At 50.5% G+C, this 23212-nt stretch overlaps 1 protein-coding gene across 1 annotated transcript in view; it reads right to left on the reverse strand.

Annotated features, from left to right (window-relative positions):
• Positions 1-1091: 1091 nt before the first annotated feature.
• Positions 1092-23212, reverse strand: part of LOC134227721 (twitchin-like) — a 107914-nt gene continuing 85793 nt past the window's right edge. Inside the window, 11 exon segments of the mRNA XM_062709380.1 lie at positions 1092-2047; positions 2112-2414; positions 2476-14439; positions 14498-14803; positions 14872-15153; positions 15218-17881; positions 18082-18972; positions 19038-19931; positions 20139-20441; positions 20617-22026; positions 22110-23163. Coding sequence (XP_062565364.1) covers positions 1419-2047; positions 2112-2414; positions 2476-14439; positions 14498-14803; positions 14872-15153; positions 15218-17881; positions 18082-18972; positions 19038-19931; positions 20139-20441; positions 20617-22026; positions 22110-23163 — 20700 coding nt within the window. The 3' untranslated portion in view covers positions 1092-1418.

A 23212-nucleotide genomic window follows, 5' to 3' on the forward strand; every position in this document is an offset into this window, starting at 1 on the left:
TGATCCTTCACTGCTTTATATTTATTCGCTGCCGAAGGGTTTTGAACTAAATCCGCAATGTGTCATATTACGGACTGTTCAATTTGGCTGATAATGTGATAATATTTTGTTTCATCAGCATCCACTCCGGGTAGCACGAACTGCGCTTCGGCTTGTGCAAACCACATAGCCGGATAATTTCGACAAAAACTCCGAAAGCTTTATCGAAACAGCCGCTGCTGTCGGATTCACAAATGCTTGTGCTTGGACGTCCACCATTTTGTTTTTCGGAAACCGAAATGAGTGACGCGGATTTTTTATCACAGCCCTGTTTGTAATCGCTTTCTTCGAACCAAGTGTCAAAGCAAGAGATTTTCGAACGCGGATAACTTCAACGAATCGTCGGGGTCACCAATGTGAGATTATTGTCGCGAATAAAACAAAACAGATTAAACAACTTCTACTTCTATTTTTCACTAACGCTTGTTCCAGAGTTCTAGAGTGAGAGTGAGTAGACAGAACATACAAAACACTTTGACTCTAGGTGTGTACCGATGTCTGATGCAAGTCAGGGTAGTAGTCAAGGGTGTCTCCACAGATGTTTGCATGCCCGCGATTCTATGTTGAGCGACAAACATGCTGCTTGTAAGCAGCATGGACACAAGCTCGGACAACCTCACTGAGAGGATGCGCCGGAACGATGTTATTTAAAATGCGGCGAACACAGCAGCTCAACAGACTATGTGGAAGCTGCAGCGGTTGTAACGTCTTGAACAAAATCAGTCGAGCTTAATTGTGGGCGCCGGTGTGACACGGAAAAGTGAGATGGTTTTGGTTTTAGTGGGGTGGTCAACAAAGTCTATTACACCCACCTTTCCTACAGTTCCTGAGATAACCTCCATGAATGTCTGTTTGCATATTTCCGATTACCCTTGCTGAAGAAAAATATGTCTTAGTTCATTTGACATGAATGATCGGTCAAATGAGCATATGGCCGTTAAAAATGGGTGGAAAATCAGTGAGCACAGCATGTCGACGCATCAGATCGTCGGTGCTGATGTAAGCGAACAAACATTCTTGTGATATTATTGAAAGGTATGAAAAATCTAAACTTATTTACAATTAACTTTTTCGTTTTTATTATTTTTATGGATTTTCGTCATTTTTATATCAACAATAAAAAATTCACTGCCTATGTCTCAAAGGGTTCATACGCGGTTCATACGGATTTGAAAGTCAAAAAATAAATAATACTTTACAAAAATATTACTTACAAATGGAGACGCAAAAGACATTCGGTTTGAGCTTATTCAAAAAATATCCATTAGACTCTAACAAAAAATTCAAGTACAAAAAAAATCTTCTCGTTTACGTCTATCTAACTAACTTCCTAACGGCCTTACGAACTAAACTAGAGCTTACGAACTCGTGGAGGTTCCCTACGCACTAACATTGACCGAGAATGAGGCCAGGGCGTCTCCTTGGCGTGTCACCGCCCGCACCTGGTACTGGCCAATGTCCTCGAACGTACACTTGGCAATGGTAAAGGTGTATTTGTTGTCCTTCTTGACAAATCGGTACCGGTTGGAGGATTCGTTGATCGGCTCACCGTCCTTGTACCACTCCAGCTTGGAGGGCGCATCGTACGTCTCGCAGGTAAACACGGACTTCGCCCCATCCAGCACACTCAACGAAGCAGGGAATTTGGCGAAGGTCGGCTGATCTTTCTGCTCGCCCTGGGATAGCACCGTAATGGTACAGGAACTGAAGCTTTCGCCACCTTTGTTGAATGCCTCGCACGTGTACGTGCCGGCATCTTCGGGGAAGATTTCCGGGATGTGCAGCGAGTACGCATCGCCGTCGTTCACGTATTCAAAGTCGGGTGTGTTCTTGATTTCTCGGTTGTCGTGCAGCCAGATCACATTGAATGGATCCGGGCAGGTGATGTTGCACTTGATGATCACCTCCGATCCGTCCTTGTAGTAGCCGGATTCGGTGTGTTTGTTAATGACTGGAGCCTTCACAAGGGCACCCTTCTTGTCACCAGCACGGCCTGAGCTGGCACCTTCTGCAATAGAATAAATCACATAAGGTTAGTTAGCAAATACGGAAATATTGTTCCCAGAACTTACTCTTCACATCGAGCTTGCATTGCGTGGCCGTTTCTCCCATGGAGTTTTTGGCTGTGCACACGTAGGTGCCCGAGTCTTCAGGGAACAATTCGTTGATTCGCAGGCTGGCAATGCCCGATTTGTACTTAATGTCGATGACGTCCGACGACGTCACCTTTTTACCGTTCTTGGTCCATACAATCTGTGGCAGTGGGTCTCCACTGACGTGGCAATTCAATTGTAGAGGTTCACCGTCCGAAGCGATTACGTCCTTCAACTCCTTGGTGAACTTTGGTGGATGCATCAGAGAGTCCGATTGCAGAGCTATAATAAACAAAACAAATTCAGACCACAAGTCGAAACCAAAATATAATTATCTACTCACGCAACAATTCGCGGGTGGATTGCCGGGATCGTGCGTCCGGTGGTCCCAGCGACTTCGTAGCACTTGGCAATGGTTTAGGTTCCGGTTTCTTCACCGCTGGTTTCTTGGCTTCCGCCTGTGGTACTTCCGTCTGGTTGCGGCGATCTTCAACGATCACGACGCTACTGGTTTCGGCCTTACCCAATGGATTGATTGCCACGCACTTGTACTCGCCAGAGTCTCCAACCTTGGTGTCGATGATCTCCATGGTCACCACGCCATCCGTGTGAGTCATCGAGTATTCGTAACGGCTAAGTTCTCGTCCGTTCTTGTACCACTTCACGGTCGGGACTGGTTTGCCACTCAGACAACACAACAGCTTGCAAGTATCTCTGGTTTGCATGACACGCGGACGCAGCGCGAAGGTGAACACTGGAGCAGCATCCGATTCCTCCTGCCATAATGGTCGCGGGCTTGGCTCGCGTTTGCGGACTGTGTGGGTTTCTGGTTTGTATACTGGTACCTGTTTCGACATCGGGTGGACGTTCAAGAAGATGACCTCTTCGCGTGAGCCGTAGTGGTTCTCGGCACGGATGATATACTCGCCGCGATCGTCCAACTTGACGCGGTTGATTATGAAGTAGTAGTCATCGCCGGCGTAACGCTTCATGAATTTCACCGACTGCTTCAGCTCCTGGTTGTTGTGATACCAAGTCACAACAGGAGTAGCCACACCAATAACACGGCAATAGAATTTGCAGCTCTGTCCTTCGTAGCAGAAGGCCGATTGTGGACGAATGACGAATCGAGGAGCGGCTTGGCGACGGTCGAATGAAGTCTCGTGGATCTTGTACTTGGTAACCAGAAGCTTACGTAGAGCCGAGTACTCGGACAGTCTACCCAGCGGAAGCACAAATGATGCCCAGTCGTCGTACTTTCTGCGGATGTGATCGCGGATTGTTTTGTACCGTTCGATCGAGATCAACGACGTCGAGCTGTTGTAGCTGTCACTCAACCATGAATGCATCAAACACTCGTGAGCAGTCATACGCTTCTCGGTATTCTTGATCAATAAGCGACGGATAAAGTCCTTACATTCCTCTGACACGTCCTTGAATGCGACTTCGTCAAACTCCCAAGTTCCCTGTTTGATGTTCTTCAAAGTATCAATATCAGTCTCACCAGCAAACGGCGACAAACCACTGATCAGCACATATGCCAACACACCAACGGCCCACATGTCCGTGTAGAAACCAACTGGTTCTCGTTCGACAATTTCTGGTGCGGCAAACTCGGCTGTGCCAGTCGAGATCTTGACCATTTCGTTGGGATTCAAACGCGTTGCCAGACCGAAGTCAATCAATTTCACCTGGTTGCTATTTCTAGTCTGGCACATCACATTCTCAGGCTTGATATCCAGATGGATAATGTTCTTCTCGTGCATGTATTTGACGGCTTCGCAGATCTGTTTCATGTATTCGATGATTTCCTGTTCGCACATGCGGTAACCTTCGGTGGTGATTCTCTCGAACAGCTCACCTCCCGACAAGAACTCATAGATCAGAACAAACTCATCGTCGTCTTCGAAGGCATCGTGCAGATGAATCAACTTACGGTGATGCAGCTGGTTCATGATATCGATTTCTTTGCGAATCAAATTACGTTCCGAATTCTGTGACACTGGAATGAACTTGGCGGCGAAGACATTTCCAGTCTTACGTTCACGGCAACGATGGACCACACCGAACGCACCCGTTCCAATTTCTTCCAGAATTTCATAAAGATCGTATACACTCTTGTTTGAAATCTCCACTGGCTTCGGATGGTATTTGCTGTAGATGTCGAACACGTAGGAGTCGTAGTCCGAGATTGGTTCTCGCTTGCCTTGACGCTTCGGTTTGCCGTTTTCGTCCAGTTCGTACTTGACACGCTTGGCAGGCTTGATACCCAGGTCCTTCAGGCTAACCAGTTCAGTCTGATCAGATGGCTCCGATCGTCCGTACACATTCTCAGCAAACGCGCGGAACTCGTACTGATGTCCGGGCGAGAGATGCGGGATGATGAGCTGATTGAAGCGAGTTGTTCCGGCCCGGATCCATGTAGACAGTGGCACTTCTCGTTTCTCCACAATGTAGTTCGTAATGCTTGCGCCTCCGTCCCAAGATGGTGGCAACCAGCTGAGTGTGACATGATCCAATCCAATTTGGTCCACAGTGAGGTTCCTTGGCTTGTCTGGACAATCGCTGATCTGAATCTTGATATCGGCGGTGTCCTGTCCCAGTTCGTTCTCGATTGTGATCGTGTAGGTACCCGAGTCCAGCTGCGATCCATCGCGAATGGTCAACACAGTGTGACGTTCACGAGTCTCAATGTGATAGTGGCTGCCAGATTCAATCTGTTCTCCCTTGAGGGTCCAGTGACAACGTGGTTTGGGGAAGCCAGTGAACGGAATCTTGATCTCGATGTTTTCACCGTTGTCGAAGAAGGCAGTATCGCGGAATCGTGGTGGAACGTTGAGCTTTGGTGGGGATTTGATGATGAGTGAGGCCTTGGTAGACTTGACTCCTCCCTTGTTGATCGCACGGCAAGTGTATTCATCGGCATCCTCGCCAAATACGTCGTTAATGGCCAGATGGTGCATGTCTCCGTCGCTGTACATGTAGTACCGGGATCCGGAGCAAATTTCGCGGGCACCCTTGTGCCATGTGATCTTCGGACGCGGAACTCCGGTGATTTTGCACACAAACTCGACGTTTCTGTTCTGTACGCAGGTCAACGTGTTCAGTGGTTTCACGACCTCTGGAGGCTTGCATACATCCGGATCCTCGGCCTTCACCAGTTGCGAAGCCTTCGAGAATTCCGAGCAACCGACTTCGTTCTGAGCGGCAACACGGAACTCGTAGAATCGACCTTCGACAAGATTCGGGCAGTTGATCGTGCAAATAGAGCAGGACACGGTATTGACGCGCTGCCAGGTATCCGTTCCTTGTTCGCGCTTCTCGATCCAGTATCCCAAGATGCGAGTACCACCATCCGAGAATGGTTTCTCCCATTCCAAATTGACGAAGTCACCTCCAACCTCGTGGATGATTGGAATGCCGGGTGGCGATGGCAGATCGTATGGTCCGCGTGCCTTGATCGGATCGGATCCTTCCAATGGAGCACCCATTCCGTTCTCGTTAACGGCCGACACACGGAAGAGATATTCCGAGAACTCGATCAATCCCTTGATGATCAGCTGTGTTTCCTTAATGTAGTTCGAAACGATTAGCCAGTGCTGCGATTTGATATCGCGACGCTCAACGACGTAATGCGTGATCTTGCGACCTCCATCGTACTTCGGAGGCTTCCACGAAACGGTGCACATGTTCTTCGTAACGTGACTGATCAGTAGCGGTCCCGTCGGTGGTCCAGGCAATCCAGTGACATGAACATTTACATTGCACGATACACTTCCACTGTCATTCTTGAAGTTAACCAAATACACTCCCTTATCGGCATCTTCGACATCACGGATGTAGATAACTGCGTAGTCATCGAAGACTGTGTATTTGATGTGTTCGGTTTCGATGAGCTTCTCACGATCCTTAGAAATGTTAACCTCCATTGGTTGGTCTCCGCTGAAGCCAAGCTTGATCTTGGCATTATCTCCCTTAATCAGGTACACATCCGATGGAATATTGACCAATTTCGGTGGAACTCCAATCTTAACAGCAGCCGTAGTGTGGACCGAGCCGACAAAGTTGATAGCCTCGCAAGTGTAATCGCCTTCGTCACGGTATGTAACATTCGAGATGTGCAACGAGAATACACCGTTCTTGCTTTCCAGAGCAAATTGTCCACCGTGCGTAATCTCTCTTCCATTGCGTAACCATCTGCAGGTTGGTTCCGGCTTTCCGTGAGCCTCGCAAGTCAGTTGCACAGATTTTCCAAGCGGTACCAAGCTGAACTTCAACCTCTTGACCCATTCCGGTTTCTCGGTATCCAACTGTTCACCAATGCGAACCGATCGAGTTTCAACCGATGGTGGTGAAACTCCATAATTGTTGACAGCGTAAACACGGAATTCGTAAACTCCACCCTCAATGAGGTTCGTAACCGTGAGCTCCGTAACAGGAATATTCGACTCGTTACATTTAACCCAGCGTGCTCCTCCAATGTCGCGACGCTCCACATAGTAGCCGGTGATTCTGGAACCACCATCGCTCGCCGGTGGAGTCCAGCTGAGATCGACGAAGCTCTTGCCAACCTTAACGATGGCCGGGGCTCCTGGTGCCGAAGGTGGCGTAACCTTTCCATGAATCTTGAACCGCTTCGACGATGCCGACGGTTTGCTCACACCAGCAGCGTTCTGGGCACGGACACGGAACTCGTATTCTCTGCCCGGCATAAGATTGTACACCTGGTAGCTGGTGTCCTTGATGAGGAAGTTGCACACGATCCAGGTGCTGTCGGTAACGTCGCGGTACTCGAAACGATAGCCCTGAATACGAGATCCACCGTCCATGAGCGGTCGTTCCCAGGTGACGGTAACGTAGCTCGTATCCCAATCGGACACACGTGGTGGGTTCGGTGGATCTGGCACCGTGAATGGATACCGAGCAATGATCGGTTCTTCCAAGATGAGTGGATCGCTGATGCCGTACTGATTCTCGGCACGAACCCGGAAGCTGTACTGTTTGTTGTTTTCCATACCCATGTTGTCGTAGTGGGTTGATCGGACGAAACTGCTTGCCTTGGTCCAGTATCCCAGTGGTTCGTAACGTTCGACGATGTAGTTCGTAATCGGACTGCCACCGTCGTCCAGAGGGACCTTCCAGGACAGCGTACATGACTCAGGAGTAATTTCCGAAACTTCGAGCGGTCCAATCGGAGGTGTGGGTTTGTCAACCACCAACACGCGGCACGAAGCAGTATCCTTGCCAACGCAATTGACCAAATGGATAGTGTAGCTGCCACTATCCAAGCGTTTCGAGTTGTCGTTCTTGAAGACGGCCTCCGTATCGGTGACTTGCAGTTCGATCCTTTCGTTTCTCGACACCTCGTTACCATTAACCAACCAGAATGCATCGGGTCGTGGTGAGGCTGAGAATGGAACAATGATCTTGAACGGATCGCGAGCAATGACCAGAATGTCGCGCATTCCAATGTCCGAGGTGATCTTCGGAGCGGAGAAGGCAGCCGTGACCATGATCGGGTCCGACGCCGAACTGAACGGGGACTGTCCTGCCGCATTGACGGCAGCAACGCGGAAGATGTATTCGCGATTCTCGCTGAGTCCCGATACCTTGCACATGAGATCCTTGAGCGTGCCCTGTTGAACCTTGGTCCAGGTGCCTTCGGCAGCCGGTCGCTTCTCGACGATGTAGTGCGTGATCGGTGAGCCTCCGTTGCTGGCTGGCTTGGCCCAAGTAATGGTGACAGAGTCCTCGGTGGTTTCGACACGGGTCGGAGTTCCAGGTTGCGTTGGAACATCGAACGGATGCTTGGCAATGATGGTGTCGGATTGAGCCGGCTCTGACATACCGTACTTGTTTTCGGCGTAGACGCGGAATTCGTACTGCTGGTTGACGCGCAGGTTGCGTATCTTGAGATAGGTGGTCGTACAGTAGCTGCTGACCTTGGTCCAGCTGGAAGCGTTCTTTTCCTTCCGTTCGACGACGTAGTTGGTGACGGGAGAGCCACCATCGTCCAGAGGAGTGTTCCAGCACAATGTCAAATGTTCGCCACCGTACGATTCGACGGCAATGTTTTCCGGTTTGGATGGTTTGTCCAGAACCTTGACGTTGCAAGTTCCGATGTCGTAGCCAGATGGATTCTTGAGCATCAGACGATACTGCTTAGAATCGGAGCGTTTGCTGTTGGTGACGACCATGATAGCGGCTTCATCGGTAAGCTGTTGATGAACGCGAGAATCTGAGTCATCCAGCTGGTCGTCGTTGGCGAACCAAGTGGCAACCGGTTTCGGGAAAGCCGTGTACGGGATGTGAATGTTGAAGTCTTCTCCTGCACGGACCGTAATATCCCGAACGTTGCGCAGATCCATCATTGGTTTGTTGGGCTGTTCCTGTAGCGTGACCGAGATACTTGGACGCGATGGATCCGACGAACCGATGTCGTTGACGGCAATCAAACGGAACTGGTATTCCTTGTTCTCTTCCAAGTTTTCTACGCGGTACGATTGGTCGCTGCACAAATCAGCCAAGCTGTTGGAGTCCTTCCAGTTTTCTTCGTCCTTGACACGATACTGAATCAAATAGCCCTTGATCTTTTCCTTGGCATCCTTACGCAGCGTACGCCACGACAAGGTGACATTGTTGCGGGAGATCTTATCGATCGACGGTGGGTCGGGTTGATTAGGACGCTTGCGTTGGTATTGGGCGGTGATGGGATCGGTCGGTTCACTTGGTTTGCTGACTCCAACGTCATTGACGGACTTCACACGGAATTCGTAGCGGAAGCCTTCCATCAGATCAGGGATAGTGTAAGTAGTGTTGACAGTTGGGTAGTTGTTGACCTGCACCCAATCGCCAGTACCACGTTCACGTTTCTCGACGATGTAGCCAACGACAGGGCGAGTTTGCACTCGTGGCGGTTTCCAAGAAATGGTACACGAGCTCGGAGTGTAATCTTCGATCGCTGGTTTATCGACGGCCTGTGGTGGGTCAGGGCTCTTCGGCGAAATGGTTTTGCTTTCGGTTGGATCAGATGCTCCGTAAATGTTCTCAGCACGGACACGGAAGATGTACTCATGGTTCTCGGTCAGATGCTTAATAGTATGCGCACATCGAGGAACAGTACCGTAGACCATCTTCCAGTTATCTGATGGAAATTCTTTGTACTCGATACTGTATCCGGTGATATCCGAGCCACCGTCGTCCTTTGGTGGATCCCAGTTGAGGGTAACGGTGTCTTGGGTGGTTTCCAAGGCGAACACATTTCGTGGTGGTTGTGGACGATCGACGACGATGACTTCAAACTCGCGGGTATCTTCTCCGTATTGATTCGACGCCTTGATCTTGTAGGTGTCCGAATCCTTGCGTTCACTCTTCTCGACGCGGAACACGGTCTGTTCGCTGTTGGTATCGATAGTAGTGCGAGATGTTTCCGGTACCTTAACTCCATTACGGAACCATTCGACAGTCGGAATCGGAGCGCCAACCAACGGAATTGTGATGATGATTGGTTCTCCAGCGCGCACCTTGATCGTACGTTTGCCAAAACTGTCAAGATTGAGTTTAGGAGCCTGTTGCATTGGTCTGGCCCAGCACTTGCTTGATGGATCGCTAGGTTGGCCCTGTCCGGCAGCATTGACGGCCGAAACACGATAGTCGTATTGATGACCCTTGATGACTCCTGTATCTGTGAATTCGATGTTCGGAACCGGGTACTTGTTGGCCTGAATCCATCTTCCAGTAGCCGTATCTCGTCGTTCAATGTTGTATCCACTGATTCTTGAACCGCCATCACTAATTGGAGGCTTCCAACTGAGCGTGACAAAGTCGTAGTTGCTATCTGTGATATCCGGTTTCGTCGGAGGTCCAGGAGCGACGAACTGATCCTTGGCCACAACTGGGTGCTTGCTCATCAAACCATCTGAGCGGCCCTGGAGGTTCTCGGCCATAACACGGAACTCGTACTTGTTGCCCTTGTTGAGACGAGGCACAACAGTGTGGGTGTACTTTGGACTGACATAGGCCACAGCCGGTACCCAACCTCCTCCATGGGTAAGATCCTTCTTTTCCACCACATATCCAGTAATTTCCGAACCACCATTGTCCTTGGGAGGTTTCCAAGAGATCGTAACACTCTTCTCCGTGATTTCCTCGTAGTTCATAGGACCCTCTGGTGGATCTGGACGGTCCAGCACAGTCAGGCGCAGGCTTCCTTCGTCGGTTCCGCTCGAGTTGCTGATCTTTAGCTTGTATTCACCAGAGTCGCCGCGATTGCAGTTCACGGTGTGAACAATGGTGTGGTGTCCAACGGCGGTCATCGTCGTGCGCTTGTCACTTTCAACAGGCTTTCCGTTCAACGTCCAAACAACTTCCGGTGCCGGTTCTCCCGTGAAGGTCACATCCAAGTGGAAGATTAGACCAGCCTTGACGACCATATCCCGCAGAGGAGTAACGATCTTGGGGGCAATGAAGCGCGATCGCGTAAGCACAGCATCCGAAGCATCCGATGGTTCGGATTCTCCAGCGGCGTTAACAGCAATGACACGGAACTCCCATTCGGTTTCGGTGGCCAGATCTGGAACCTTGAGATTGCGCTGAATTCCGGGCACACGTCCAGCGGTACTCCAGTATGGACTGTCCTTCTCCTTCTTCTGCACAATGTATTCGGTGATTGGAGCACCACCATCGGACTTGGGTGCATTCCATTCCAAGCTGACCGAATTGGCATCCCAATCGACAACCTGTGGCTTTGGTGGTTGCGATGGTTCTTCGAAGTCGTTCTTCGCCACAATTGGATTGGACGAATCCAGCGGTTCTGATTCACCAATTTCGTTCACGGCCTTAACTCTGAACGAGTAACGCTTGTTGTGAATCAATCGAGAAATTTCGTTCACCAGCGAGGTGCTCATACCGGCAGCAGACCAGGTGCCACGGGACATGTCCATCTTTTCGATAACGTAGTGCGTGATCGGGCTGCCGCCATCGTCCTTGGGCAGCTTCCATTCCAGATGACATCCTTCGGTAGTGATGTTCGTAATTCGGAGTGGCCCTTCCGGTGGCGATGGCTTATCCAAAACGGTCACATGTCCTGAAGCCGAGTACTCACCACATTCGTTCTTCACAATCAGAGTGTACATACCGCAGTCTTCACGGATCGAGAATGGAATTTCCAAGGAAACCTCATTGTTGTACGCTTCTCGGATAACTCTCTGCGATTCCGGAATTACGACACCATCGCGCTTCCAAACGGCCGTCACATTCGGCGAAGCTTCAACTGTCACGTTGTAAGCGATCTTCTTACCCACCGGAACGATCAGATCCTTCAGAGCATTCTTATCGAAGTGCGGTGGTACGAAGCGAGACTTGCAGACCACTGGATCCGAAGATTCGCTTGGATCGCTAACACCAGCCTTGTTGACTGCGCAAATACGGAATTCGTACTCTTCGTCCTTGACCAAATCGGTAATCTTGGCAGATGGTTTGAACAGCTCAGTGAACTCTCCAGCGAATTTCCAGTCCCCGTAGCGAGGCTTCTTCTCCACGACGTAGCTTGTGATCGGAGCTCCACCGTCCTTCTTGGGTATGCTCCATTCCAAGCTTACGTAGTTATCGCTCCAATCCACAACCACCGGTTTGCCAGGTTTGTCTGGTTTGGCGTACGGATCCTTGGCTGTGATCGGTTGAGAAGTGGTCAAAGGAATAGATTCACCCTGTTTGTTAACGGCGCGGACACGGAACTGGTACGAGTGACCCTCGATCAAATTGTCCGGGCGGATCTTGGTGGAAATCGTTTCTCCAACCGGAATCCAACGCAGTTGATCAGTATCCAACTTTTCAACGACATAATGCAGAATTTCCGAACCGCCATCGTCTTTCGGCGGACGCCACATAAGCGTGACTCCAGTCTTCGACAGGTTTTCGTGACGAATGGGGCCCTCTGGTGGGGCCGGGACGTCCAACACAACCACATTCACATCAGCAATGTCAATGCCGTTCTTGTTCTTGGCGGTAAGTGTGTAGACTCCACTGTCGGCTCGCTTGACATCCATAACACGCAGCTTGGTTTTGTAGTCTTCGTAAACCACCTTAATGCGATCTGTGTTGATGATCATATTGTCCTTGTGGGTCCATTCCTTAGCAGGGACTGGTTCACCCTGAACCGGAACATCGAATTCGAACGTGAGTCCCGCTCGGATTTTAACATTGTTAAGAGAGTAACGATCGATCTTCGGCGGTTGGTTCTTGCTGCGGGCGATATGCGAGTCTGTCGGCTTACTTGCTTCTCCCTCTCCAGCACGGTTGATCGCCTTAACACGGAATTGATAGGCGGTTCCTTCGATAAGATCGGGAACCTTTGCCGTGACGGCGTCACCATCAACTTCAGCGCACTTTTCCCAATCTCCCGAGTACTTGCTCAGCTTCTCAACCACGTAGCCGGTGATCGGAGCTCCTCCGTCGTTTTCCGGTGCCTTCCATTCCAGTTCGACGTAATCCTTGTCGTAGTCCGTGATGACGAGGTCCTCTGGACGCTGTGGAGCACGGAATGGATTCTTTGCGACCACGGCATTGGCCATCGACAGTGGCTCGGATTTGCCCATTTTGTTCTGGGCTCGGACGCGGAACTTGTATGAGTGTCCTTCGATGAGACCGTCGATTTCCGCTTTGCACTTGTTGCTGCCCGAGTCACCAGCGTACACCCAGGTTCCCTTAGCTTCGTCCAGCTTTTCGACGATATAGTTATCGATCGGTAGACCACCGTCGTCCTCCGGAGCACGCCATTCCAGGATTGCTCCATTGGCAGTGATCTCCTGTACCTTGAGTGGTCCTCCCGGTGGGCTCGGAACGTCCAAAACAGTGACGAACACATTGGCCGTATCTTTGCCATTTTCGTTTTCAGCCTCGATCGTGTAGGTACCCGACTCGCCGCGTGTAGCCGAACGAATGGTTATCTTGGTGTTGTATTCATAGTCCTGAATCTTGAAGCGTTCGTTCTGTTTTAATTCGCGTTTGTTTAGCAGCCATCTTGTCGTCGGCACAGGCTCTCCAGTAACCTTGACGTCGAACACCACATTATTACCCGCCTTGATACGTACATCGATCAGGTTGGTACGGTCGATCTTCGGTGGTTGATTCTTCGGTTTGCAGATGATTGGTGGAGTGGCGTTGCTTGGATCACCTGGACCCGCTTTGTTGACAGCACGAACACGGAATTCGTACTTCTGTCCTTCCATCAGATCCGGAACATCAGCGTTGGTAGCATCGGCAGGAACTTGCATCTTCTTTTCCCACTCTCCGTACTTGTCCTTAACTTCAACGACATAACCGGTGATCGGAGATCCACCGTCACTGACCGGCGGCAACCAGGCCAGTTTGACAAAGTCTGGACCCCAATCGGTTGCTTTGCAATTCTGCGGAGGCGATGGTTCGTCGAACGGATTCTTCGCAATGAAGTCTCCAACTTGTTCCAAAGGCTTGGATTCTCCTTCAGCGTTGATTGCACTGACACGGAACTTGTATTTCTTTCCATTTTGCAGTCCACTGATGTCAGCATTGGTTTCTACGCTACGAGCATGTGGAACCCATGCGTTCGCGTCCTCATCGAAACGTTCGATCTGGTAGTATTCGATGTCGCAACCACCATCGTCGCGTGGTCGCTTCCATTTCAACTTGCAGGACTCCTTTGTGACGTCCGATACTTGGAGGGGACCCTCGGGAGTGCCTGGCTTGTCAGTAACAACCACCTGGACACAGACCTGATCGCGTCCGGAAGAATTGGTGGCAGTGATTTCGTAATCTCCAGAATCATTGCGGTTGGCTGGGCGCAGAATAAATTTGGAATTGTAATCCGTATTGAGGATCTCGAGACGTCTATCACTGGAAACGGTTGCTTTGTTGATACGCCATTCACACTTGGGTGCTGGCTCGCCGGACACATGGACGTCAAACTTGAGCATCGATCCAGCGGATATGGAAATATCCCGAATCGTTCTGCGGTCAATCTTCGGTGGAGCGAACCGTGGTTTGGCGATGAACGTGCGACTGGCATCCGATGGATCCGAGTGTCCTGCCTTATTGACTGCAATGACACGGAACTGGTATTCGTTTCCTTCAACCAATCCTCCGACGGTAGCGGTTGGGGTTGAAGAAGTGGTTTCGCAGGCTTTCTCCCAGATTGGGCTGTACTTGTCCTTCTTTTCGATGATATATCCGGTAATCGGACTGCCACCATTGTCTGGTTCTGGCCACTTGAGTACGGCGTGGTTCTCAGACCAATCAACGACCGTCGGAGCGCTGGGCGTATCGGGAACGGCTGCAATGAAATCGAATCATCAATATCTCCGCTTTGAAAGTACAAAAATAAAACTTACAGAAGCTATCCTTCGCCAAATAGGTTCCAGCCGACTCCAACGGGTCGGATTCACCTTCGGCGTTGACGGCCTTGACACGGAATTTGTAGCGATGGCCAGGAACCAGACCCTCAACTGGGAACTCGGTGAAAGGCCACTCAACCTTTCCGGCTGTCATCCAGATACCGTTGTCCGGATCGAACTTCTCGATTACGTAGTGATCGATCGGAACACCACCATCGTCCTTCGGTTTCTGCCACTCCAGTCTGCAGCTGTCCTTTGTCATGTCCTTAACCTCCAGTGGGCCTTCCGGTGCACTTGGTTTTGCTGCGGATTTTCAATTCACAGAGTTACAATCAATTATTAAACAGCGGAATAGTAAAAAAAATACTCACATCTCACAGTCACCGTAATTTCCACTTGATCGGTACCGAACTTATTGGTTGCCTTAATTATGTATTTGCCAGAGTCACGACGATCCGGATTCGAGTTGGCAAACTTGCTGTTGTACGGCACGTTGTCAATGGTACGTGTGGTCGTAACTGTAACCATGCGATCATTGATCGTCCAGTCCACATCTGGTGCGGGCTCACCGGAAATTTTGACATCAAAGCCGAACGGCTCGCCGATAGCCACGCTGAGGTTCTTCAAGTTGCGACGATCGATCTTCGGAGGCACTGTTCAAATAGATAAGATAAGATAATGACAGACTGTTCTAAGAGCGCGATCCACAATACTTACGCTTCCTTGGCTTGGCAGTGATCGGTTTGCTGTGGTCGCTCCAAACGCCGGGACCAGCCTCATTGACGGCGCGAACCTTGAACTCGTACACCTCGCCTTCGTTCAGCTCCGTAACCTTGGCTTCGCACTTGTTGCCAATGACTTCGGCAGCCCTGATCCACTTGATGGTTCCGTGCTCGCGTTTCTCCACGATGTATTTGGTGATCGGAGAGCCACCATCGCATACCGGCGGAGTCCAGCGAAGTTCGATAAAGTTGCGGTCCCAATCGTAGGCTTCCGGTGTGCCTGGTTTTCCAGGTTCGTCGAAGGGGTTCTTTGCCACCATGAACTGTTCCGTGGACAGTGGCTCCGAGACGCCTTCATCGTTAACGGCGGACACTCGGAACAAGTATTCTTGTCCTGGTTCCAGGTTGGTGACGTCCATATGAGTGTCGGGAGTGCGTCCGACAGGAACCCATCGTCCGGTTTCCTTATCGAACTTCTCCACGTTGTAGTGATCGATTGGCACTCCGCCGTCGTCTAGTGGTGGGTTCCATTTGAGCGAGCAGCCTTCCTTGTGCACGTTGGAAACCTTGAGAGGTCCTTCGGGAGCGGTTGGTTTGTCCAACACAGTAACGGTGAACTGGTGCTCGTCGAAGCCGGATGAGTTCTCCGCCTTGATCTCGTAGGTGCCGTTGTGGGCACGAGTTACGGCTCCGATCGTCAGCTTGGCACGGTAGTCTTCAAATTCAACCCGAACTTCAGCGTTATCCTTCTCAACACGAGCCTTGTTCAGCAACCAGTACTTGGTCGGGGCTGGTTCACCACTAATCTTACAATCAAGACGCAGTGATTGGCCTCCCTTCAGTGTCATGTTCTTGAGCGTAGAACGATCGATTCTTGGTGGAGCGAAGCGATCCTTCACCAGAACTGGATCCGACAAAGGTGAGTACGGACTTTGTCCGCCTTTGTTCACCGCCTTCACACGGAACTGATAAGTGGTGCCTTCAAACAGATCCTGAACCTTGGCCTTGGCGACTGGTCCATCGGTTTCCATTGCCTTCTGCCATTTGGTACTGTTAACGTCCTTCTTCTCGATAATGTACTTTGTGATAGGAGCACCTCCATCGCTTTCTGGTTCAGCCCATTCCAGAAGGACGTGCTTTCTTGACCAATCGGTGGCCTTTGGTTTTCCAGGGGCGCTTGGTGGGTCATACGGATTCTTAGCACGGGTGCTGGTATCGGTTTCCAATGGTTCGGATTCACCCTCGCTGTTGACAGCCTTTACGCGGAACATGTAGTCCTTGCCTTCTTGCAGTCCGCTAACATCTGCCTCAGGGAATCGAGACTCACAAACCTGGATCCACCGGCCACTGTCGACATCCATGCGTTCGACGATGTAGGCCTGGATTGGCTCACCGCCATCATCTTCAGGTGGCTGCCAAGACAGTTTGCAGGTCTCTGCCGTGACATCCGACACCTTCAGTGGACCTGTGCACTTCGAAGGTTTTGCCAGCACCACCAATTCCATCTCGACAGTGTCTGTGCCATTTTTGTTCTTAGCAGTAACTTTATAAATGCCTGAATCGGAACGTTTCAAGTTTCTAATAATCAAGTTAGTCTTGTAGTCTTCGTTATCTAGCCGGATGCGTTCTTCCTCCTTTCCGGTGATGGGCTTGCCCTTGAGCTCCCACGTGATCGTTGGTGCTGGTTCACCAGTGACGTCCGCTTCCACGTTCAGAAGCTGGCCGCTGCGGAGGAGCTTCTTGTCCAGATTCTTGCGATCGATTCTTGGAGCCAAGTTGCGCGGCTTAGCAACCACGCTATCGGAGATATCGCTCGGTTCCGAGGGTCCAGCTTTGTTGACTGCAACCACCCGGAACTCGTACTCGTGGCCCTCTTCAACATCTTCAACAGTGCCACGAGTTCGATCACCGCTAACGGTAGCTGCGTCCTGCCACTTACGGCTCGACTTGTCACGCTTTTGGATGATGTACTCCGTGATCGGAGCGCCACCATCTGACTTCGGTTTGGTCCACTCCAAATCGACAAAGTCTTTACCCCAGTCAGTAGGCGTAGGACGGCCCGGCTTACTTGGCTCGCTGAATGGATCCTTGGCAATCACCACGGTCTCCATCTCCAGAGGCTCACTGTCACCTTCTTTGTTGAACGCTTTAACCCGGAACTTGTACTGCTTGCCTTCCTGCAAGCCGGAAATGTTTGCCTCCGGAGTACTGCTCTGGCCACAAGGGATCCATTGTCCCGTCAGTGGGTCCAGCTTCTCGATTTCGTAGCCTTCGATCGGCATACCACCGTCGTCCAGTGGAGGCTTCCACTTGAGCTTGCAGCCATGCTTGTGAACGTCCGTGGCTTCCAGTGGCCCTTCGGGTGTTCCCGGTTTGCTAAGAATTGTAATCTCCACTTCAGCACGGTCCTCACCCTGCGAGTTGGTGGCCACTATCGTATACTTTCCAGTCAGATTGCGGCGACCACGTACAATGAAAAATTTGGTATTGTAATCGATGTTGTCGATCTTGTAATCCGCATCGGTGACGACTTCCTTATCTCCGTGGAACCATTTGACGGTCGGGGCAGGCTCACCCTCGATGTCGATGTCGAACTGTACCGACAATCCAGCCTTGACGGTGATTGGCGTGAGGTTCGTACGATCGATGCGTGGGCGCACTAAACAATAAAAGAGAAATTAGAATACAAATATGTCGATCCAACGCAATCGGTTGAAGGTTACACCAGAACCGATTGGTTCGAACCACACAAACAAAGATCTAAGTCTAACGAGTTCAGTAAATAGTAGACTGATATTAATATCTCTTTATTGAAAAATATAAAAAGTAAAAAGAAATTGTATTCAGATTTATACTCACGGTAACGGTGCTTTACAGTATGGAAACCAGTTGGATCAGACGCCTCACCAGTACCAGCCTTATTGATGGCACTGACGCGGAACTGATAAGTACGCTTCTCCGGTAGATCAGTAACCTTGGCTTGACACTCCGGACTGTAAGTCGTCAGAGCCGGCTCCCATTTGGTATCACCACGCTCCTTCTTCTCAATGAAGTACCCACTGATGGGAGCACCACCATCCGAGATAGGGCGTTTCCATTGTAGCACAACACTGGAGTTATCCCAATCGTTGATAACCACATCGGTGGGAGCTTTCGGCTTATCGAACGGATTCTTCGCCACCGTGTATTCCTCAGTTTCCAGCGGCTCGGATTCGCCTTCATCGTTGATGGCCTTGACGCGGAACTTGTAGTGCTGTCCTTCCTGCAGTCCGGTCACATCAAACTCTTCGGCATCTCCCGGAGCCTTTCCGATCGGGACCCAGCGGCCAACCTTTTGATCGAATTTCTCCAACTGATACGCGGTGATTGGTTTGCCGCCGTCGTCGTCCGGTTTCTTCCACTTGAGTTTGCATCCGTCCTTGGTGACGTTCTTCACCTCCAGAGGTCCCTTCGGTCTACCCGGACTGGAAAGTACTGTGATTTCGACCTTCTCCTTGTCCATACCGTGCTCGTTCTTCGCGATGATCTCGTACACGCCACTATGCTTACGCATGCTGTCCTTGATGGTGAACTTGGTGTTGTAGTCCTTGTTGATGATTTCGTAATGGTCGTCACCAAGGATTGGCTTCTCCTTGAGCACCCAAGTGATCTCCGGCTCTGGCTCACCTTTCACATTGACGTCGTAGTGAACCATCTTGCCTCCACGGACCACAATCGGTTTCAAGTTTGTGCGATCGATACGTGGTTTCACTAGAGATGAAAAGTAGTGTGATGAAAACCTTCCGAGGACACCTGTAAACAAAATAAATACTTACACGAACGGTGCTTGACCTTGTGGGTGGCCGTTGGATCCGATTCGGGAGAACGTCCAGCCTTGTTGACCGCAACGATACGGAACTGGAGCTCGGTGTTCTCCTTCAGATCCTCAACCGTAGCCGTTGTTTCATGTCCGGGAACTTCCTTGACGTCTTCCCAATCCTTGAAGCGTTCCTTCTTCTGAACGATGTATTGAACAATTGGAGCACCACCATCGGACTTCGGAGGTGCCCACTTCAGCTTCACGGATTTGTTATCGAAGTCCACAATCTCCGGTTGACCCGGTTTCCACGGTTCGTCGAATGGATTCTTGGCAACGACCTCGTCCGATTCCAGCGGTTCGGATTCACCTTCGTCGTTCACACCGAACACACGGAACTTGTACGTGGCTCCCTCATCCAGACCGGTAATATCGGCTTCGAGAATTTCCGGTCCACCCTTGACCGTACCGCAGCGCACCCACTTGCCATTGCGGTTCTTCAACTTTTCGATCTTGTACTCCTTGATTGGGCAACCGCCATCGTCCAGCGGTTTCTTCCATTTCAGCTTCAGACCCTTCTTGGTAACGTTGGAAATCTCGAGCTTGCCCTGGCACTTGCCAGGAGCACCCAAGACCACCAGCTCTATCTCTACCTCATCCTTACCGGAGGCGTTCTGAGCCAAAACTTTGTACTTGCCAGTGTCGGCACGCTTTGCTTCCTTGATCGAGAACTTGGTGTGGTAGTTGGCCGACTCCACCTTGATGTTCTCGCTCACGGTAAGCGGAATGTTATCACGCCAGCTCCAGATGATCTCCGGTTCGGGCTCACCCTTGACGTCGGCTTCCCAGCTCATAGACTTGCCCGCCTTGATGGTGAGGTTCTTCAGGTTGGTTCGATCGATGCGAGGTTTCACTGTGGAACAAGTCAACGATTTAGAATACGGCACCACCCATTTCACGACACTCTTTCGCGGCAAAACTTTAGAACCGTTTTGTTTATTCCATCAATGCTACTTACGTGGATTCGTTTATCAAAGCAAAACCCGATTGACTGATATTGACAGCTTAATACTAAAGGTACAAATTGGACAGTTCGACACAAAATTCCCCCCTGACTTACGGTTCTTGTGTTTGACGGTGTGGTTCTCGCTCGGCTCGGAAGGCTTGGAAGTGCCACCCTTGTTGACCGCGCGGACACGGAACTGGTAGACCACCTTCTCCTTCAGGCCGTGAACCTTGAAAACGGTGTCGGGAGTAGATGTTTTCGCACACTCGCCCCAGTCCGTCATGAACTTGTTCTTGCACTCGATAATGTAGTGCGTGATGGGCCGTCCACCGTCCTTCTCCGGAGCCGCCCACTTGAGTTCGACAAAGTCCACGCCGTAGTCATCGACGGCCGGTTTGCCTGGTGCTTCTGGAGGATCTGTTTACGTTTCGTTCAGGGGTTAGAAGAAAGGGTTAACATATGCACACAGTCTGACAAGCTGGCAAGCTAGTCTCACAACTATATCAATGAATGGTTTCTAACAGATGGCACACAGATAGATTTAAGATTTCATCATTGAATGGACGTTGATCGAACAGCTCAGTGCACTTACCATAAGGATTGACCGTTTTTACCGCAAGCAACGTCTCCAAAGGCGTAGATTCACCCTCCTTGTTGTAGGCCTTAACCCGGAACTCGAACTTCCTTCCTTTCTGTAAATGCTGGAAGTCGAAGGTGAGTTGATCGGGGCCGCATTCGCCGGCCTGTAGCCAAGTGCCGTTCTCGACGTCCATCTTTTCCAGCAGGTATCCAGTCAATGGGCAACCTCCCGTATCTACCGGTGGTTGCCAGCTGATAACCACGTGGTTGGCTCTTGCCTTTTCGATCTTAATCGGACCAATGGGCTGCGTTGGAACGTCCAGCACCAATACCTTAGCTGCCGTTACAAATTCTCCGCTACTGTTCTTGAGCTTCAGCTTGTACGTGCCAGAATCGGCACGTACGGAATGTCGAACGTTAAGAGTGGTAGCGTACGCTTCTACATCGATTGTCTTGCGTTTCTCCGAATCGCAAATGATGAGAATATCGTCCTTCTCCCAGACGACTTCGGGTTCCGGTTCGCCTCCGTACTGTACATAGTACCGGATGGTCTGGCCCTTTTTCAAAGTGATCGGCTGGATGCCGTCACCTTCAATGAAGGGTTTGACGTAGCGATCCCTGATCTTCAGTGGTTCGGTGTTATTGCTTGGTTTGCTCTCGCCGCCCTGATTGGTGGCCTTCACGCGGAACTCGAAGGTCTCGCCAACCGGCAGGTTGCGAAGCGTAGTCGTCAGCTGAGTGGGACCAACAGTTTCAAATTGCTTCCAATTGGCAGCCGTGTACGGTTTGTACTCGATAATGTAGCTCTGAATTGGTGCCCCACCGTCCGACTTGGGCACCTTCCAAGCGAGATCTACAAACTCCTTGTCCCAATTGGAGATCACCAGGTCCCTTGGCGGATCTGGTTCGTTCCATGGGTCCTTGGCAATGATGTCCTCCTCCATGCTGCAGTAGTCCGATTCGCCCATTTTGTTAACAGCCTTGACACGGAATTTGTAGTGTCGAGTAGGCGTAAGATCCGTAACGGCAAATTTGGTCTGATCCCCGGGCACATCTTCGAGTTTGTCCCAGCCGGATCGTTTGAATACATCCTGCCGTTCGAGAACGTACTTGGTCAACGGAGCACCACCATCGTTGACGGGGGCCTTCCATTTGACCACACACCTCGTCTGGAAAATGTTGGTACACTCGATGTCTTGCGGTGGTTGCGGTTTGTCCTGAAATACAACATTGGTGGTATGCTCCTCAGCACCGGTAGCATTTTCCAGCACAATTTTAAACTCGCCCGAGTCCTTGAACTCGGTCTTTTTGAACTTGAGCACGACCTTGTCATTCTCTACAACTATATCAACCTCGGCCGGTGAAACCGGCTTACCATCTTTGAACACCTTAGCGGTGACCTTAGACTGACGCGATTCACCGGCTAAATAAAAAATACAATAGATATAAGACGGCAATTGAGATATTGCAGTGGTGTTTCCATTGTTGGTGTTTTGCGGTACTTACTCGTGAATGGAACCTCTATGACCTTCTCCTTCTTGGCCGGTGTTTCCACTTTGGGTGGTACCTCGAATTTCGGTTTCGTTTCCTTCTTGTTGACCTTCAATGTGCACTTGCTGGTAAGCGGTCCACAGACGCAGGTGATCTCACCGGCGTCATCCAGTTCCAGCTTTTTGTAGATCAGCTTCCACGTTCCGTCACCGGTGGCGACAATGTCGATGCGATCGCTCTTGACAATTTCCTTTTCGCCGAGGAAGAACTGTACGTCAGCCTCCTCGTCTTGAACTTGCATTTCGAGCACGCACTCGGTCGTTTCGTCCCCGGTGGTATCCTGCAGCTTCTTCATGAACTTGTTTGGTCGTTTAACAAAGATTTCTGCTTCGGTTTTGTCGGCATTGCTAACACATCGGTACATGCCACTGTCGGTCTTTGCGACGTCCTTCAGCACCAACTTGTGCTTGCGACCATCCTTGATGATCTGAACCTTGTCATTTTCCACGATTTTCTCGTCTCCCTTGAACCATTCAACCGTGCCGAGTACGTGGTCTAACTCGCAAGCCAACGTAACCGTATCCTTGACGAACAGCTGTTGGCTCTTGAGCACTTTGGTGAACTTGTAGTTGTACTCCAGGATCTTAAGCTTGGTTTCGGTTTTGTCGGTCTGCTTCTCGATCTTACAAGTGTAGGTTTCGGCATCATCCAGAGTGGAGTTCTTGATAATTAGAGTAACCGTACCGTTCAGGTCCTTACCGATGACGTACTTTTCGCCATCATTTTCCAGCTTGGTTTCGCCCTTCCACCAGGAGATAGGAGCCAACGAGTTATCAACGGCGCACTCCAAATGAGTGTCGTGCGTGATGAAGCCCTTCTCGTTTTTCTTCAACGTTTTGGTGAATTTGTATACTGGATCTGCTTCCTCAACGGTCAGATAGGCCATGCAGGAGATTCCGGCAATTTCGATTGTGTACTTTCCGCTGTCTTCAACCTTGGGATTCAACACAACACAAGTGTACACATCACCCTCATTCTTGAACTTGTACTTGGCACCGGTGAAGATTTCCTGTGCAATGGAAAGCGAAAGATTAGACCTCTTATGGCAGGAACGTATT

Source organism: Armigeres subalbatus, chromosome 1, assembly GCF_024139115.2.
Source record: "Armigeres subalbatus isolate Guangzhou_Male chromosome 1, GZ_Asu_2, whole genome shotgun sequence".
Classification (NCBI taxonomy): domain Eukaryota; kingdom Metazoa; phylum Arthropoda; class Insecta; order Diptera; family Culicidae; genus Armigeres; species Armigeres subalbatus.